General features: G+C 44.6%; 1 protein-coding gene across 1 annotated transcript in view; it reads left to right on the top strand.

Moving 5' to 3' along the window:
- Positions 1 to 11,979: 11,979 nt before the first annotated feature.
- Positions 11,980 to 20,108, top strand: part of LOC120945608 (pancreatic alpha-amylase-like) — a 60,411-nt gene continuing 52,282 nt past the window's right edge. The window contains exon 1 of the mRNA XM_040359908.1: positions 11,980 to 12,191. Within this exon, the coding sequence (XP_040215842.1) occupies positions 12,012 to 12,191 (180 nt within the window). The 5' untranslated portion in view covers positions 11,980 to 12,011. The remainder of the gene's footprint in view (positions 12,192 to 20,108) is intronic.

The following is a 20,108-nucleotide window of genomic DNA, read 5'->3' as shown; positions in this document are numbered from 1 at the left end:
TTGTTCCGTTATCGCCGCCCGTGCTCCGGTTCCTGTCAGCTTCCTCTTCCTGCGGGTCGGTGACTCACCGTGCGCTCAGCCTATCAGCGGCCGCGGCGGGACATTGCTGCGGCCGCTGATAGGCTGAGCGCACGGTGAGTCACCAACCCGCAGGAAGAGGAAGCTGACAGGAACCGGAGCACGGGCGGCGATAACGGAACAACGGGGATCGTAGGCAGGTGAGTGAAGGTTTATTTTGTATAGTTTTACAGCCCGGGCACAGCGGGGGTTAAAAGTTTTAGCTTAGAGAACTCCTTTAAAGAAACCTCTACCTCAAAGGCAACTGATAAAACTTGCGGCTCCCCATGAGCACTGCAAATCGCATGTGTCACACTCATCCTCTCACTTTCAGCAACACTGAGCGACTCCAAATCGCTATCCATTACCCCATCAACCTGAAGCTCAACATTCCTCATCTCTTTTGCTGTGGACATAACCTCTGCTATGTATGCGCCCTTTTCAGATCCTTTCAACTGGAGAGGGTTAACTTCTGCACATGCCAACGCACCTGTGTCTACCGGCCCTGCAGTCTCTCCCTTTAGCACAGCAGAAATTGTGTACACTTCACTGTTACCCACTGCAAACACATTTTTAAACATAGCGGGCTGCAATAACATAACTTCACCACTTTGCTCGGGTGGCGCTTCATTAAACTAATGAGGACCTTTTCTGCCAGCAGTGACAGACCGCAGTAACCCATTATCACTACAAGTAATTTTAAACATTTGAGTTTTACCATTTTCCTCATCACCAAGGTCAAGTACCCTCTTATCCATCAGAGCGGCACCACAGTTGTCCCAGGCAACCTCTGGCTCCAACACACAGAGCTTCCTGGAGGTTTCTAAGGACACCTCTGCAGCCTTATATACGGTTGCTAAGGGGAATCGCATATCCTGCTTAGCGATCACCCCTACCTCATTAAGCATCACATCACCATAAGCACATGTATCATCAGCAATATCTTCATCATCAGCATAAATAAACATAGCAGTTTTATAATCTATCAGATTGTTTTTTATCAGAATGCATGGCATCCTGCATGCCACTCAACATATCACCCTTCCTCTCCAAAGGAATTATTTTTCCCACTAGGGCGGCTTCACAGTTGTCCTGGGAAACCACTTGCGTCACTATCACAGGCTCCTTGGCGGTTTCCCTTGGCAACTCTGCAGCACCTGTCTCTATCGCTAGGGAACATGGCACACCAACTGTTTTGGTCACCCCTAACACATCTCTCCCAGCACTCTGCTGGATTACCTTAGGTGTACACAGAGTCCATATGTCCTTTTCAGACTTTGACCTTGCTGCAAGGAGGGTTTTAACCTGTGTCTTCCCACTGATCTGGGTAACACACTGCAGCAAGTCCATTTTTACACCGTCTGCAGATCTCCTCACTGGACACACTGCTACTTCACTTGGATCACAAACTGCAATAGTCTTACCATATTCCGTAGCAGATAAATCTATCTTCATTTGAGGGTGCTGTCTCTCAGTTGCATAGTTACTGGCCAACTCCCCCTGGTGGCCACAGGGTCAAATCACAGCAGGCATCTGCCACTGTTTAGCACCCCCTGCAGACACAACAGAAAACTCCCTGTTGCCAGGGGTGACTGCAAACATATCTGAAATGGAATCTTGGCCCACTGACAAAGAGTTCTGCTCAGCAACATTACCTCAAGCTTCACCCCAGAATCTAAGGCAAGAAAATATGCCGTGCCCCAGCTGACCACATTCCAGGCATGGTGTTTGACGACTTTCTCCTGTTGCTAAGGGAGATAGCCCTCTCCCAACACGCAGAATTTCACTGGCATCTTTATGGGGATGATGATATACCTCTTCCTTGTAGCTCCTCTTTCCCATTGACACATTTTCTCCCGTTGCTAACGGAAACGGTGCTCTCCCAGCTGCACGTTGCTGGCTCTCCCACACACGTAGACTTCTCTCTCCATGAAGCGACATAGCTTTAAACTTGCCACGATCCTCTGTAGGCAATATCCTTGTCTTGTGGTCCACTGACCTGACATCATAGGTGTTGCTATGGGCAACTACACCCATCTGCTCACTCTTTACACTCAGAGCAGGCTTCTCATACCTTTGCTTTTCTGAAGCCTGGGACAAAGGGCATTTGGAAACTTCATGCCCCCACTCACTGCACTGCAAACAGCGCACCTGGCTCTCAACAATTTTCACATTAATAGCTGGCCGGCCTACACCAGCGTTGCCAGGGGCAACAGCATGCACTTTCCCTTTGATTTGGTTTAGCGCAGCCAGGTGCATCTTGCAGTCTGGTGCTTGTTCTGTCGGTAACAACCCCTCCAGCCATAAGGTTCTGTCTCTCAATTCTGACAGCATTGCTTTCTGTTTGCGCTTTGACCTCCCCATCGCTGCGAACAGGGCAATGTTTTTTTCAACACAGTTCCTTTTTAAACACAGGAAAACTTTGGCGTATTGTCTCCAAGACTTGCAAACAGCACACTTTCACATGCAGACTTCACTCTTTGCGGTTCCGCTTGAACCATCCACTCACTGGGCCTTCCCAAGTGGATACATCTTCTCAGGCCACGCTGAGCTCACTTCCACAGGTACACCACCTGTACGCAACACAGTCCATCAATTGAACTCCTGTGCAATGCAGTTCGCCTGGCTGCCACACACAGCTAACAGCAGTTCACAGCAGAAAACTTTTGACTTTCAGTTCACATTGGCTGCTCATCACAGCATTGCTGCAAAACACACAGTTTCTTTCTACTCACTGTTTGGTTTTCGAGGATCTGGAACTCTTCCAAAACTGCCCGAAGCAATACCTCCACCATATGTAAGATTGGGGTTATTAGACTCCAGCGATAGATGCGTTTTCCAGTGAGTATGCCAATCCAGAACTGAGTTTTTAAGGGCCTGGTAGCCCACTTTTATTTAAAAGCACAAAAGTTCAAAAATACAATAGCAGCCCTCGCAGGGGGTTCCACCATTCCTGTATCTTGCCAAATTAACAGTTTAGCATCCTGGCTGTCACACTTGCCATCTGCCAGGCTGTTTCAGGCGTTTAGCCTAGGCCCCAGTTCTGTTCCCCAGAACGAACAGTTTCCCAGAGTTAAGCACACACCTAGCTTACTCCTATCAGCGTCTTGCTGCTCAATCATTAATCACATCTGCCTGCTGCAGACATGCACACAGCCTCTGACTCCACTCAGAGGGATTTGGGAATGCCCCTGATTCCCGGGACAGACTTCCTGTCTGTGGGTGGGGCCCTGAGCCATAGTCAGTTCAGAACTAAATAGCTGAACACACAGCTGTGCAATTAGTGCGTCTTTCTCTCCAGAATATGGCGTAAACCACCAACCTTTCACATAGCACAGAGTCCCACCCTCACAATATGTAGCACTACCCCCGGAGGAGCTGCTGGTTTGTTTTTGGGTCTACGCTCTGTGATCAACCACTTAAAGTGGCTCAAAACCCTCCCTTGACACAACTGGTAATATGGGCGTTGTGGACCCCAGTAACTTGTGAGGAAGCACAATATCCTGTTACACAACAACAGATTATGCAAATTAAAGGTTACCTTAAATGGAAGGGATCCTGCAGTATGAAAGATAGGCTGCACACAGACTTCAAGATAACCAAAGTAATACTTTACTTGAGATGGAAACAAAGGAACATGAGTAAAACAGTAATAAACTGAAAAGACCTGCAGGATCAGTAACAATAATAACACATAGGTGTGAGCTGAACTACAATATCATACAGACCTGTGTAAGCACACAGCAAGGGGAACCCCTTCAACAAAACATACACATTGAAATGCCCCCTTGCCAAGCCTCACCCAGCTCTCTGTCTTTCTACAATGCTATACAATGTAATGGAACCAATTACTCGATCAACGAGTAATAAAATTCATATCAACAATATGCAACACTAAATAGATAGTCTTTGAGTATTATAGCTATAGCTAATCAATATGGTTTGGCGGGCCAGGCCAAACCTCAATATAATTTATACTAATAGTTTGTGCACTGCATTGGTGCGCAAAGAGCAATTTATAGTCCAAAAGGGAAATAGTAAACTGGTGAAAGTTTCCTGAACAGTCAAACTGCAAAAGTGGATATCAGCAATCCACCCTCCTGCAAGACAGCCAGTACTCTTGGGCAAGTGCCCGTCTCACCCAATCGGTTCAGGCCTTGTCATTCTGCGGCACTCCGTCCCCGATCTTCAGTCACAGCCCTGTTAGCCGGCAGCCTCCGGTTCTCAGACAGGTCGCAGGGATACTGGAAACCTGTCTGATCACTCCAACAGAGGTTCCGTCTCCTCTTCTCAAAGGCGCTCCACCCGGGCGTATGTAGGCCTCAGCCGCGGCCTACTCCCCGTGGAGACACTTCTGGCAGTGTCCTCCTGGGTTGAAGAGGCGGTCCTAGGAGAGTGCGCCAAACACGTCCTCCCCCTTAAATTACCTCCCCCAGCAGGCGGCGTGAAAGGCAAAGCATCTTGGGGTTGTACAGCTGCTCTCTGGGTGATGTAGTTTTTATTACAGACCAGGGCAGATGGAGTCTCTTCTCCTCCTGAATTCAATTCCCCAACATTCTCTGCGGTAGCAGAACAAAATGTAAACAACAGGTGGCTCTAACCCATCTTGGCCACAAGAGGGAGATGAGATCCTTCACGATCAGCAATGGTAGTCTTTTATTTCACATCAAAAAGGGTGATACCCCGCTACACACATATATATCTTTATGGAAAGAGATGGGTTGGAAATGGCAGAGCACTGACTTGAACACACTAGGGTCAGAGCAGATGGGAGAGGAAGGATGCCAAGTCCAAACTTCCCTCAGTCCTCAGGTGCAAGCCACAGCCCAGTAGAATCCCCCCCCCCCGTCCTGACAGAACAGGACACCCAAGTGAGACAGGGGACAAGGAAAAGAGACAGGATGAGCTGACTGTATGTAGGACTCATCCAATGTACACCCTATAAAGCCACACTGGGATTAGGGGTGGGGTCCAATAAAAACAGTTGGAAAGATGCCAAATAGGTATATTTCTTAACAGGAAGTTTATTTTGAGAAAATTGATTTTTGCACATTAACAGCCACATATTAGGGTATCTCTGTGCAAAATATTGGCATTTGGCCAAAACATTTCTGAGTTTTTATAAACATCGCATCTTAAAGGAACATAACACTTTAAACACTTATTAAGCCTAATCTGTGTATTAGTGAGTGATTGTGGTGATGCTTATAACACCCTGTTCTGAGGCATAGTCAAAAAATTTATAGTTTATACATTTCTAGAAGAGGGGGTACTGGATATCACCCTACAACACCTCTATAAAACCCTGTAAAGAAAGCCGATGGTTCTTACCGCTTTATACAGGACTTGAGGGAAATTAACAGTTTAGTTATACCTAGAGCACCAGTTTTACCTGATGTGCCATGCCACAGCCACACCATCTAATGCTACCCACTTCACTACACAGTGATTGGTTTAGCGAATATATTTTATCGTCCCCTTGTGGACGCAGCCCATCTTTTGGAAATGTATCCTTCACGGCCGGTGACTAACCTGGTGGATGATATCCTCAGGGTTATGTACCTTTGTTGTCTACGCAATTATGCTCCAGACCACATTGCGAGCCCACCTGCGAGACCACACCTACACATAGATCGGTCCTGCTACAGTATGTAGTTACTCTTTGGAGTAGGGATGAGCTTCATATTCAAGTCGAACTCATGTTCGACTCGAACATCATATGTTCGATCGTTCGTCAAATTACGAACATTTTGGGCCGTTCGCGCCAAATTCAAGTGGCGTTTTACTGCCCATAATTCACTGCAGCATCGCAGCAGTATAGATCCTCTGGCCCAATGGCGGTCTTTATTTCTGATCTGTGTCTCCCTCCTCTCAATTTAAGCATTGCTATGGGACATCCCATTAAGTAATTAAGGCTCTGTGTCCCGTGATGTATGAGCAAGAAAATATGATTTTTTAATCATGTAAAATCTTTTTCTTGGGAATACATCACAGGACACAGAGCTCCAGCCCCTCTTTGGAGTTAAACGTGGGACACTTATTGCTTTGCTACAAAACTGAGGTACTCTCCATTTGGGAGGGATTATATAGGGGAGGAACTCAATTTTAATTGGGTTTGCCAGTGTCCAATCACCTGTGGTGACTACATAACCCATTAAGTAATTAAGGCTCTGTGTCCCGTGATGTATTCCCAAGAAAAGGATTTTACAGGTAAGCTGTATTTAAAAATCCTATTATTCGCTGGTATCTGGTCCCTGCCCGAATTGCCAAATTTCACCCCGCCTACCCTCCCAAAGGAGACTGCCCAGATGCCGGTACACATCTCCACATCTGGCGGACCTGCCCACTGGCCCAAACATTCTGGACTGAAGTTTTCCATGTTCTTTCCACATTGTTCAAAGGGCCACTGGACCTTAACCCAGCCCCAGCCCTACTTAATAAAAAGCCTCCGGAAGTGACCCACCCACAATTTAAACTCCTCTTGCAAGTCACTTCCGCAGCAAAGCAAACCATTTCAAAGTGTGTGGGATGGATGTTACTGGCGCAAATGAAAAAATATTTATATTTAAAGATACGTTCTATATTGTATGGTTTACTGCAATCTAAGGGTGCAAGTCACTCTGTGTCGGCTCGCCCAAAAATGTGAATAGTATAGTATAAGGATTGAGCTACCCTAACTGGTGGCCTAGTTCAGCAGCACCTTATATATAATGTGCAAATCTATTTAACACCTATGGGTGTCCCCTTGTGCCTCCACAAGGCTGTGCTCCTCTGTGTGAAACTATATATGCTATAAGTTTATTAATAAATGACAACACCCACCAACAAATATGTATATGTAAGTAACAAACCCTCATATACTTTTTTGTTTACCCAGTGTTTATGTGAGGATTTTTAAAAATATATAAATGCACTTGTTGATAAATTATCCAATAGTGTTTTTTTAGTCCGCAAAGGTATCCACAACTCTATTACGGATTCACCAGAAGTGTATGTTATGTCTCAAGACCACAGTTTTAACCCAAAAAATATATGTAAATATAAGATTAAAAACACATAAAAAACACATGAAAAACGGGGATTTACTATATGGATCCCCTGCCCTTTGTTTTAACAGTCCCAGTGAATAACCAAGTGCTCCAAAACAATAAATATTCATCCTGTGGGGTATTCAAATCCAACGTGATTTCACCACCTCTGTGATAATCCCATCACCTTCAGAAATGGCAACTCACCAGATCCTGCTTAATTAGTGCCTTTGGTTCATTCCCAGGATAACCAATCCTATTTTCCGCCAACGCAGCTGTCACTTTTCATGGATGTATTATTATGGCCTCTCTTTCTCTACAAACGCTCATAGGAAAGACATGGCCATCATACTGTAGTAGGTAAAAGAATGTATTGATTTAAAAATTACAAAAATATTGCACTCACATTTTCATGTGCCTCTATGCCGGCACCAAGCTTCTCCAGTCGTGTATGCAAAATTTGGCGATAAAAGGTACGTTTCTCTATCACGTTCCCCCCCAGGCCTTTCCTGCGAATGGCGTGTTGTTGGAACCCACGAGACAACACGCCGTTCGCAGGAAAGGCCTGGGGGAAAATGCGATAGAGAAACGTACCTTTTATCCCCGAATTTCGAATACACGGCTGGAGAAGCTTGGTGTCGGCATAGAGGCACATGAAAATGTGAGTGCAATATTTTTGTCATTTTTGTCATTTTTAAACCAATACATTTTTTTACCTACTACACTATGATGGCCATGTCTTTCCTATGAGCGTTTGTAGAGAAAGAGAGGCCATAATAATACATCCAAGAAAAGTGACAGCTGATTTGGCGGAAAATAGGATTGGTTATCCTGGGAATGAACCAAAGGCACTAATTAAGCAGGATCTGGTGAGTGGCCATTTCTGAAGGTGATGGGATTATCACAGAGGTGGTGAAATCACGTTGGATTTGTATACCCCACAGGACGAATATTTATTGTTTTGGAGCACTTGGTTATTCACTGGGACTGTTAAAAAAAGGGCAGGGGATCCATATAGTAAATCGCCCGTTTTTCATGTATTTTTTATGTGTTTTTAATCTTATATTTACATATATTTTTTTGGTTAAAACTGTCGTCTTGAGACATAACATACACTTCTGGTGAATCCGTAATAGAGTTGTGGATACCTTTGCAGACTAAAAAACACTATTGGATAATTTATCAACAAGTGCATTTATATATTTAAAAAAAATCCTCACATAAACACTGGGTAAACAAAAAAGTATATGAGGGTTTGTTACTTACATATACATATAAGGGCCCGCTTCAGAAGACATAATCTAACGAAACGTGCGTAAAGCGGATACACGCACACCCACACGCACTTCCGGGTTAACCAGCTGACTGTCAGTAGAACGCACGCCGTTCCCAGGCTGGTGCTGACAATCGTACCGTTTTTTAAGTGCAGCATTGGGAGGCTTACTATCGTACAGATAGCTGCCCATTTGTTTGTTTTTATTTGATTTATTCTTTACTTTTTATACAGAGCTACTGGTTCCACTTTGTATTTATCCTTATTTTTGTATTACTCTGCTATTTGTGCACGCTATCAATAGTGGCAGTGCTAATAAAATACCCCCTTTTTTAAAAAAACGTACTACGCAATGCGAGACTGTTTTTTCTCCTGGAGGACTTTGGATTACTAAAGGACCTGTGCCATTTGGACGAGAGAACCCATCCAGAGAGCCCAAGGAGGGGAGAGCCGAGCTGGGGAGCAGCTGGAGATTACACACATATGCACTCTACCCCTGCAGGGGTGAGTGTCTCTGGTGAGTGGGGACCCAGGAGGGGGAGCACCGAAACCACTGCGTGAATCATCACAAATGCATATTTTGATCACCCACCCAATCTAGTTGCACCTTCGAATGAACTACCTTATTCTGGCTGACATCTGATCAACTTTATGCGGACTGCTGATTAATTATTTTTAATTCATTTTTAATTCATGTTATTTACTGGACATTATATATTTAACATGGTTTGGATCACCAATTAATTGTTTATTTGTATCTCATTGAACCACTACTCCTAACTGTTGGTCCAGTTAGGGGGTCACTCATATCATAGCACTGAATTTTTTATATAATTTATCAATTGAGGATTTTTTTTTATTATTTATTCACTTCTTTTTGGTATTAATACTGATTTTGGTAAATTTTCTCATAGTGCACTTTTTGCCACTACTGCTTTCTTTGCACATTACCTCTGACAGATTCAATGTCACAGTGCACTTTTGTGCCACATATTGCTATATTTGCACAGTACATATGACTGATCGAGTGTCACTCTATGGACACTACTATTTTAAGGCTGCATTCACACCTAGGCATACAAAATCGCTGCGTTTTGTCCCGCGAATTGCGGCGACAAATTGCAGCGTTTTGTACCGCGATTTGCGGCGACAAAACGCTGCGATTGTGAATGCAGCCTCACCCCCTCTATGGAGATGGTTCACATCTCCTATGCCGAACGCCGAAAGCCGCCTGAAAAAAAGGTCCGGGACTTTTTTTCAGGCGTACGGCGTTCGGCGTGGAGATGTGAACCATCTCCATAGAGGGCAATGTGTTTTCATCCCTCCAGCATCTCGGGGCTGCTGTGGCGTCACACTACAGGCGACAAAACGCCTAGGTGTGAATGGGGGCTTAGAGTCACTTGCACTTATCTTTACCATATATATTTTTCCTAATCAGTTTATTGATGTTCATTATAGGCACCTTTATTGAATAGACTTATTCATCATTTGATCTATGCTTATGATCTGGATCACTTATTAAGTTCATATTGTATCATTTATTTGGTACGTATAGCCTATTGTTGAGACAGCGCCACCACCCCCTTACTTTCACATATTATCTCTGTATCCCCTCTGGGATTATTTATCGGGGGGCTGCAGTCCGTTATTTTATTTTTATTTATTATTATTATTGTTCTACCCTCTCTGCTACCATATTAATCCTTACATTGATCCTAAGCGCGGTATCCTTTTTTACTAAGTGGTTAAACCAAACCATTTTTTATTAGCTAAACAACAAAGGAACAGTTTGCTAGTGCCCTATAATAAAGTAATAAAAAAACAGATAATTTTTATATACAACTGCTGTATTTATTGGCGTATAACACTCACTTTTTCACCCTGCAAATCGGTTGCAAATAGTGTGTGCGTGTTATACGCTGATACTGCAATTTGGGCTGCCTTGGAGAGAGCGGGGAGGGGGTGGGACGAGCGACTTCAGATTACATACAGCGAGAATCTCCTTTTTACTCAGCGGCCACTGTAATAGGAAGTCCCGTCTCCTGGGCCAGCATTGGACCAGTGTTCTGTCTATCATAGAAGCCGGTCCAGGAGGCGGGATTTTGTATTATTATAGAGGCCACTGAGTAAACAGGAGATTCTCGCTGTATGTAATCTGACAGCGCTCATGCCGTCCCCCTCCCTGAGATGGGCATTGATCAGGCTGCATTCATGGCAATGGGGAGGCTGTAGATGGGCATTAATCAAGCTGCATTCATGGGCAATTGTGAGGCTACAGATGGGCATTGATCAAGCTGCATTGATGGGCTATCCCACTATCCCTATTATTGTCTCTCGGTTCTGCTGCCGTGTCCCTGGTGTCAGCCGCCTTAGTTCCCGGGGAGGATATCGCCCATAGCCTTCTCTTACTATCTATACCAACCTACTTAATCCATTGCTATTTTACCATGCTACAAATAGGTAAGAGTGTTTGGGATCTTTTTGCTCCCCCTCTTTCTTTTATGCATAATACATAAGATGCTACCATTATGTTATCCATTACCAATGTATCATTTTGGCTATTTATTTTATTATAGACATCCCTATACTCTATTTCTGCTCCTGACGAGTGGTACAAGCTACGAAACGCATAGAGATTCTTCATAATGAGATGTCATAGTATAGGTTTATCATTTGTACCTGTATATTATTTCAATGGCTCAGCTATTACTGTTATTTTGTTGACTTTGCTACCATTACAGAATCGGTTTCCAGACATTAAATCTATGATTATGACATTACTACCATGAGATGTATTCTTTGCAACAGTGTAGTGTCTGTAGACATTCAGTGTAACCTATCATTGCGATACATTACCATGTATGCTTTACTGTAAATATTAGGTACTATTTTGCACTGACCAGACCTTACATGCTGAGACTCATAAATATTTTATCTATCGACTTTTATCATGTGTCTGCTATACCCCTTTGTAACTCAATAAATATGTATACATCAGTCTATCCATTGAATTCAGCAGTGTGCTTCATTTAAAGTCCCAAACCCAGTTTCTTCTCTGCATTGATGGGCAATTGTGAGGCTACAGAAGGGCATTGATCAAGCTGCATTGATGGGCACTGATCCTTATTTTGCTTCAAAGTTCTTTATTTAAAATGTACGTTTTTTTTCCTGAAACTTCCCTCTTAAAATGAAGATGCGTGTTATACGCCTGTGTGTGTTATATGCCGATAAATACGGTATATAAATCGGACCACATTGAGGAACAAATGAGGAGAAAAAAGGGACAGAGGGACTTTGTTCCAAATCAGGGACAGTTCCCCGAAATCAGAGACAGTTAGAGAGCTATGGTTGAACTACAGTACAGTATACACATTATTTTCCTTAGTACCTTGTCTAGGCACAGCAACATTTCCAGTAGGTCAGCTGAATTTCATGTGCACATGCTGCAGGAACTAAGGTGAACTATGTTTTATAGCACCAGTATAGAAGCAGGCTGTGGCACAGATTACTTGGAAGTTCACTTGGCATGATGCCATTCCCAGGGACAGACAAGGGTTAAATATTGGGCGTTCTGCCTTTTATGCCTCATTCAGCACTTTGTAAATAATTAGAATAGTACCTGGGGGTATGATGTAATAGATCATCAGTGTACGATGAGGATGTGGCTGAGTGTTGTGTTGGTTTGGGTGCTAGCTGAAATCTGTGCTGCTCAGTTTAATCCTAATGTGAAGTGTGGCAGAACAAGTATTGTCCACTTGTTTGAGTGGCGATGGGAGGACATTGCTGTGGAATGTGAGCGATACCTAGGACCTAATGGATTTGGCGGTATTCAGGTAATGGGTGACTATTTATTAGTTTATCTGAATTGGTATTGCATGTTTTTTTGCAGCACATTCTTGCATTTGTATTTAGGGTTCATGCACATGGGCATGTTTGCTTGTGCAGTGTAAACAGGCTGTGTATTTTTGTTGCCTTGGAGGTCCAGGAGCTGTTTACTGCCCATAGGCAAGAATGGTTGAGGGGCAAAGATGGATGCTTTCACCAGCGGGGACATTGTGGTCTTCATTTGCAGGTAAGTGCCACATAATGGGCTAGTATGCAATGCATACTAGCCCATTTTGCTTTTACTTTGCAGGGGAATTAAGAGGAATTAAAACCCATCAAGGTTTACTTCTTAAAAGGCATCACATTTTTATTAAATGGCAAGCACACCAATAAAAATTGGACATATGTTTTTTTAACAGCTTACCACAAAGCACAGAATGTAGGTTATAGGGAGCTCAAAACATATATTACGGAACATTACGGCAATACAATAGTATGAAACCTGCCTTTAAATAGAGGAAGCAGGAAGGCGTTTATTTTTAGCTTGCATCACTTATTCGCAGTTTTACACATCTATTTTACCTGTTTTGCAAAAAGCTTCAGTTTAAATATACACATTTTTGTTATTGAAAGTGTAACTGAAGGCAAAACTTTTATTTTTATTTTTGATAAAAATAAGAAGGATTAGAACATCTGTCAGTTTTTTTTTACTGCTGTCTGTGCCCCCATTAGGGAGAATGAGTGAGTGAGTGAGTGAGAGAGTGAGAAACTTATATAGCGCAACACATGCAAACTGAATCGCCTCTGGACGCTTAGTATGCATTCCCTGAGTAAACTTTTTTGCCCTCAGAAGAGATGGGTTTTGATTTTTCTTCTGAAGGCCAAGTAGTTCACCTCCAGTCGGATGCTGGTTGGTAGAGTGTTCCATAGTCTAGGTCCTTGGACTGCAAATCTTCGTTCTCCTTTGGACTTGTATCTGGCTTCGGGTATCTGGAGTAGATTTTGGTTGGTGGATCGCAGAACGCGATTGGGGTTGTGAGCTTTTAGTTTATCGCATAGATATTGGGGGGCATTTCCTTGAACACACTTATGCGTTAGACAGAGTGCCTTGAAAGTGATTCTGTCTTTTACGGGCAACCAATGAAGGGATCTCAGTGAAGGTGAGATTGATTCCCATGGTTTTTTCGCAGTCACAAGTCGAGCGGCCGTATTTTGAACGACTTGCAGACGAGTGATTTGTTATTTAGGGAGTCCGAGATAGAGGGCATTTGCATAGTCAAGTCTGGAGTTGATAATTGTTCCCACCACGACTGCTATGTCTTCTTTTGGGATAAAGGGAGTGAGTCTGCGTAGTAGGCGCAGCAGATGGTGCGATCCGCTGACTACTGACCCTTATTTGTGCATCCATTGTCATGTAGGTGTCGAAAATGACTCAGAGACTTTTGACTTTGGTGCTAGGGGTGATCGTTTTACCCAGAATGGGTGGGGGTGTCCATGTTGTTGCGGGATGATTCTTTTGATTGGCGTGAAACAGGAGAAATTCTGTTTTCGAACCGTTGAGTTTAAGACAACTCTTCTTCATCCAATTTTCTATCAAAGTAAGGCATTTCTCTAGTCCGAGATAATGATCCTTTTTGTTGCAGATGCGAAAATACAGTTGTGTGTCATCTGCATAAGAGTGGTAAAGTAACTTCTGGTTACTGATGATTTCAAAAAGAGGGCGGAGATAGATATTGAACAGAACAGGCGACAAAGGGGATCCCTGAGGGACTCCGCATGACACCATGCGTTTTTCAGAAGTGAAAGGACCAAGTTTCACTATTTGTGATCGGTTTTCCAAGAAGGAGGAGAACCAAGATAAATCACATTCCGCGACTCTGGCTACTTCAGCTAGCCGAGTCAGTAATAATTTGTGGTCTACCGTATCAAAAGCTGCGCTTAGGTCCAACAGTGCCAGAAGACAAGATTCTCCTTCGTCTGCTGCCTCGAGAGCATCATCCCATATTTTGAGCAGTGCTGTTTCTGTTCCGTCACCAGGACGGAAACCCGATTGAAACGGATCGAGTAATTTGTGGGTGTCTAAAGGATGTTGTAGCTGTTGTACAACTTCCTTCTCCATTACCTTGGAGAAGACATTCAAGCCTGTTATAGGGCGACCGTGGTTTGGGTCTTTGGGGTCGAGAGAAGGAGAATCACCTTCTCTGCTGGTTAGGCGTTATCAGAGAGTGAACTACCAAATTTTGGGTTATCATCTGAACAAGTACAGAGGGGCACTGGAAATGAAAAGACATCTCCCCAATTGGACACAGATGGCAACAAAATAAAAACTGAAAGGGGTTATAACCCTCCCTTACTCTATCCTCTATATCAGTGTTTTTCAGCCTTTTGTTTGTCAAGGCACCCTTTAGAACTGTGCACAATCCCTGTGGGCTCCTTCAAACCAGAAGGTGCACCAAAGCATGCACTTCTTTTTTTTACAACTCCCCACTCCTAGTGCAAACCCCACTCCAATTCCACCACCTAGCTCATCCCCCCCCAAATTCCTTCTCATTTTACAAACCCCCTCCAAATTCCCCCTCCTAGCATATCCAAAGCACAAACTCCCCTGTTCCTAAATCCCTAGTCCTAGAACAAACCCCACCCCAATCCCCCCAACACAGATCCCCCTCTTAGCACAAACCCCCCCAAATGCCCTCTATTAGCACAAAACCCCCCAAATGCCCTCTCCTAGCACAACCCCCACTCCCCCAGTACAAACCCCCTTGTTCCCAAATCCCCACTCCTAGCGCAAACTCCACTCCCATGCCCCCTCCTAGCACAAAAGCCCCCAGCAACCCCCCAAATTCCTTCTCCTATTACAAACCCTATCCAAATCCCCCCTTGTAGCACAACACCTCCCAGCACAAGTCCCCCCGTTCCCAAACCCCCACTCCTAGCACAAACAGTACAGGTTTATCTTCTATATTTAACATGCACTTTTGAGGTTTTGTTTGTGTACTAATAATAATTTTTGTGTATTTCTATTGAAAATATTGTTTTCATTAACATTTGCACAGACATCAAATGGTGTACAAAGTCTACAGCATCATCTTTTAACCCTTTTCCTGCCATCAATCTAAGGGTTATGGTGGCAGCACCACTGACACAAACTCCTGGCCACTAGAGCAGTTGAGATTTGTTTACTTTTTTACAGTGAGCTGTTGGCTTTGTAGTAGAAGTGATTCAGGTGGCTATAAAGCCACCTAATCAGTTCTATAACTGTGCCCCTTCCCATCCCCATCCATCTAACATTCCCTACCATGTATTTTGGGCTTGCATGCCCCTCCTGAGTGCCTGGGACCTCCATGGCAAGTGTCAGGATGGAGAACGGTAGGAGTTTAGTCAGCATTGATCTGTGTTTCTCCCCTGGGTGGTCTAAACCAAAAAGTGCCCAGCTGTGAGCAATTTGGGGTTTAGACCTGTCAAACCCCAGCCACTCTGACTGGGGTAAAAGCCGTGGGAACACAGTTTGTGGTTGGACAGCTTTAACAGAGGGCAGGGGTGACATTAGTGGTCTGATATTCCCCCAAATCATCCTAAAGAAAACCTGTCACCTACACTATTATGGTAGGGTTAAAGTTAAACAAATTATAGTATAGTATATTTTAAAAAAAGACCCCCAAAAAATTTAAATATCCCCCCCACCCTCACAAAGACACACATACTGTACAAGCACAAATGAGCATGTTAGTGCTCATGCGTAGCAAAACAAAAAGTGTGCTGTACAAATTTGGTATTAGCAGACACATCGGAATGGGATAAATAATTCTAGGGCCATCATTCACTTTTCACTCTAAAATGATGATCTGTAAAGGCTTTAAAAGTGTTGCCTATGGACCGCTTTGGGTATTTTAGATTTTTTATCTCACTGGCGCCTGCAATTTTAGGGCTTAACAAGTTGACATATTTGTTATCTATAAACTTGATAAACAGTAGCACAAATATTTTCATTTTATTTTTCATTGGGTCTCTACCTTCTAAAAAACACATGTGAGGTTTTAGGTAATGTTCTGGCCTAAAATGTGCAGTTTAACATGTTTGCAAAAAAAAAAAGTTTGGGGGTGTATTTTAGAAGCTTTTAATGCCCTGTACACACGATCGGTTCGTCTGATGAAAACGGTCGTTGTGTTTTACGTCACCGCGTTCTGACACAAATGGATTTTTAACTGATGGTGTGTAGGCAAGACTGATGAAAGTCAGCTTCATCGGATATCTGATGAAAAAATCCATTGGTTCATTTTTATCGGATGAACCGATTGTGTGTACGTCGCATAAGACTGTAACGTGCAAGTACAGTATTTCAAAAACTGCCTGAACCCCAATGCAGTATGCTGGCAGAGGACAGGCTTTTCCATCGCCTTTTGTTTAATGCATCTGGAATGTCTTACAGGGATAATAAAGTCTTGTTTTTTTTTTCTAAAATAACAAACATTATACTTACCTGCTCTGTGTAATGGTTTTGTACAGAGCATCCCGGATCCTCCTCTTTTCGTGTCCCCTACCAGTGCTCCTGGCTCCTCCCTCCTGCCGGGTGCACCCACAGAAAGCAGCTTGCTGTGGGCACACCCAAGCAGGATCTGCTCCTGAGCCGCGGCTCTGTTTGTCCATTAACAAATAGCAAAGTGGCTTGGCTCCACCCCCTCTGTCTCCTGATTGGCTCACTGGCTGTGATTGACAGCAGCGAAAGCCAATGGCTCCCACTGCTGCCAATAGCCAATCAGGAGTGTGAGTCCCAGGAGAGCCAAGGCTCTTGTGGACATTGTTGCATTAAGAGAGGGCTCAGGCAAGAATGATGCCGCGTACACACGGTCGTTTTTCGTCATGAAAAAAAACGTTGTTTTTAAAAACGTAATTTAAAATGATCGTGTGTGGGCTTCACATTGTTTTTCGGCTTCTGAAAAATGAAAAAAAAAAAAAAATTCGAACATGCTGCATTTTTTAACGTCGTTTTTTAAAATGTCGTTTTTCGGGTTGTAAAAAATGATCGTGTGTGGGCTAAAACGACATTTTAAACCCGCGCATGCTCAGAAGCGAGTTATGAGATGGGAGCGCTCGTTCTGGTAAAACTACCATTTATAATTGAGTAAGCACATTCATCACCCCCCAATCACCTGTCCATCATCCACCCATCAGTCAGTCAGTCAGTCAGTCAGTCAGTCAGTCAGAGTCAGAGGTGGAGTAGGGTGCTTCGGACCTTCCGTTACGAGCCTGCTCCCACCCAGACCTGGCAGTCAGCTACTAGGCAGATTTCCATTACCTGTGCTGCACAGGGAACAGCTACTAGGAACCAGGAATCCAGCTCTCTTTCTCTCCTCGTGGACTCCTTCATTCGCCGCAGGTAAGACCCTGCCTCTCAGGGCCTACCATCCTGGGGAACCACTGACGGCCGTCCTTCTCAGGGCAGCCGTCACTCAGACCCCTCACTGCGGCTCTCTATTCCCTCTTTGGCTCGGCATCCCCACTCGCACGGCCACCCACGATTGTGGTGGCCCCTAGACACCCCACCTGGGTGTATTTTCGGCGCTTTGCGGCGTTTTTTACACGCCCGCGCCAGCCTGCTACTTTCCGCGGCCGCCGCGCCTCAGGAAAGTCCGCGGCTTCAGCCGCGGCCTACCGGCGCTACGACCGTTTCTCCCTGCGCCTGCCACCAATAGTGCAGGTCTTTCTGATTATCGCCCCTGCACCCCCAGAGGTCCCCTCCACCCCCCTGCTTAGCAACCAGATCGGTGGAATCATTTTCTTACCAACCTGGTTGCCCCCCCAGCCTGGGTCCTGTGTCTTTGCCTGGCGGCCATCTTGGTGCACCCCAGCAACAGTGACACCCAGCATCCCCCCCCCCTTTTTTTTCCCCTCATTAAGTTCAGCAGTCTTTGATCCAGGGCTTGAGCCGATCGCCTTTAGGGATCAGGAAGGAATTTTTTTTCCCTGCCGCAGCACATTGGCCAGCTTGCCCAGGGCTTTTTTTGCCTTCCTCTGGACCAAGGATTGCTGAGAGCGAGGATTCTGCGAATCCTCTCTCACCGAACACCCGCACCCCCGCCCACGGTGACTGGCAACAATGGTTAAATTGCGATACTCTGCGGAAACCATTTGGGGTCTGAGACAATTCGCAACAATATTACCTGCCGTCACCAAAAAAGCCTTAAAATCAGATCAACTTTTGAGAGTCGATCGACGATCGATCATCAAAAATTTCAACCATTCAACACAGCTCAAGCACATATCATGTGCGTTGCTTAACACTAGATCAGCAGTTAAACACCGATCAGAAATCCATGATTTCTTACTACAAAACAATCTAGACTGCCTCTTTATTACAGAAAGTTGGCTGTCAGACGATTGCAACACCATTCTCGGAGAACTGGTACCAGCAAATTATCGCATCCTAACGGAAAATAGAATAGGGCAAAGAGGAGGAGGCCTGGCGGTGATTCATAAGTCTCATATTGCAATCACTAAACCGGTCCTTCAAAATCCTCTACCTTTTATGGAAACCCTTACGCTTCAACTTCAAGCTCACTCTCAGGAGACCGTTCACATTCTCCTCTGCTATAGGCCCCCTGGGCCCAAATCGCAGTTGATTTCAGCATTAACGGAGTTCATATCCACTTACTCCCTTAACAGCAATCATCTTTTGCTGCTCGGGGATTTCAATTTGTGGGCCAACTCCTCACAGGATCCCATCGCGGAGGCCTGCATCGACCACCTGGAAGGGTTAGGACTTCAGCAACTTATATGCGGACCCACGCATGCTTCAGGTCACACTCTCGACCTAATTTTCAGACAAAATCTGAAAATAAACATTTTGGGTAATGAACCTTTGCCATGGACAGACCACCATGCAATTAGCTTCATAATTCCCAGAATTCCACTAGTCATGAAAGCACCCAAGCCGGTGACAATACACTGGGCTAGATCTCAGAGGAAGCTCCACTGGGAACTCTTCAGATCTACCCTGGAAAACCGAATTGGGGCTATTCCTCCTCAGCTAGCAGCCTCAGATACATTGGATGCCATAAATGCAGCTCTGCTACAGTCAGCCGACTTAGCAGCACCAAAGCGCAAAGTCCGCAGCCGGGCAAAAAAGTCCAGCTGGTTCAATAACCAGCTGTCGCTATTGAAGCAAGAGCGCAGAAGGGCGGAAGCCGCCTGGATAAGAAGTCCTTCAGAAGACCGCCTCAACTTCTACAAAGCAGTAACTACACGATATCACAAGGAAATTTTCAAAGCCAAAAAACTTCACTTTTCCATGGTGATTAACAGCGCAATGAATCGCCCACACGAACTCTTCAGGATGGTCACCCAGACCATGAATCCGGGATGTCTTGAAGTCCCCACTTCAGACACCCAAGAGTTCTGCAATGAACTATCGGATTTCTTCATCAACAAAATTGAAAAAATTCGGGTAAGTATTCGGCAAAACAATACTCCACTCAGCCCCCTCTTCAATCAAAACACCGACGGAACGCCTCTACAATCAACTAAGTTCACTTTGGAACCCATCTCCATTGATACCACTAAAAAATTCATTGGTGCGCTGCGCAACAGCACAGCACCCAATGACATCATTCCCACCAAGCTACTGAAGGAATGTGCCGACATCCTGGCGCCTCCAATCACACAGCTTATAAATCAGTCATTTAAGGAAGGCATAGTGCCTTCCCTGCTGAAAGAGGGCACAATCCTGCCGATCTTAAAAAAACCTAATTTGGATCCTATGGACCCAACTCACCGCCGTCCCATAACAGGTCTAAATGCTCTGTCCAAGATAATGGAGAAAGTGGTGGTAAATCAGCTGCAACAGCATCTGGATACCCACAACCTACTCGATCCATTTCAATCCGGGTTCCGTCCCGGACACGGGACAGAAACGGCCTTACTGAAAA

Source organism: Rana temporaria, chromosome 7 (genome assembly GCF_905171775.1).
Source record: "Rana temporaria chromosome 7, aRanTem1.1, whole genome shotgun sequence".
In the NCBI taxonomy this organism is placed as follows: Eukaryota; Metazoa; Chordata; class Amphibia; order Anura; family Ranidae; genus Rana; species Rana temporaria.
This window is presented reverse-complemented; position numbering and strand designations above follow the sequence as displayed.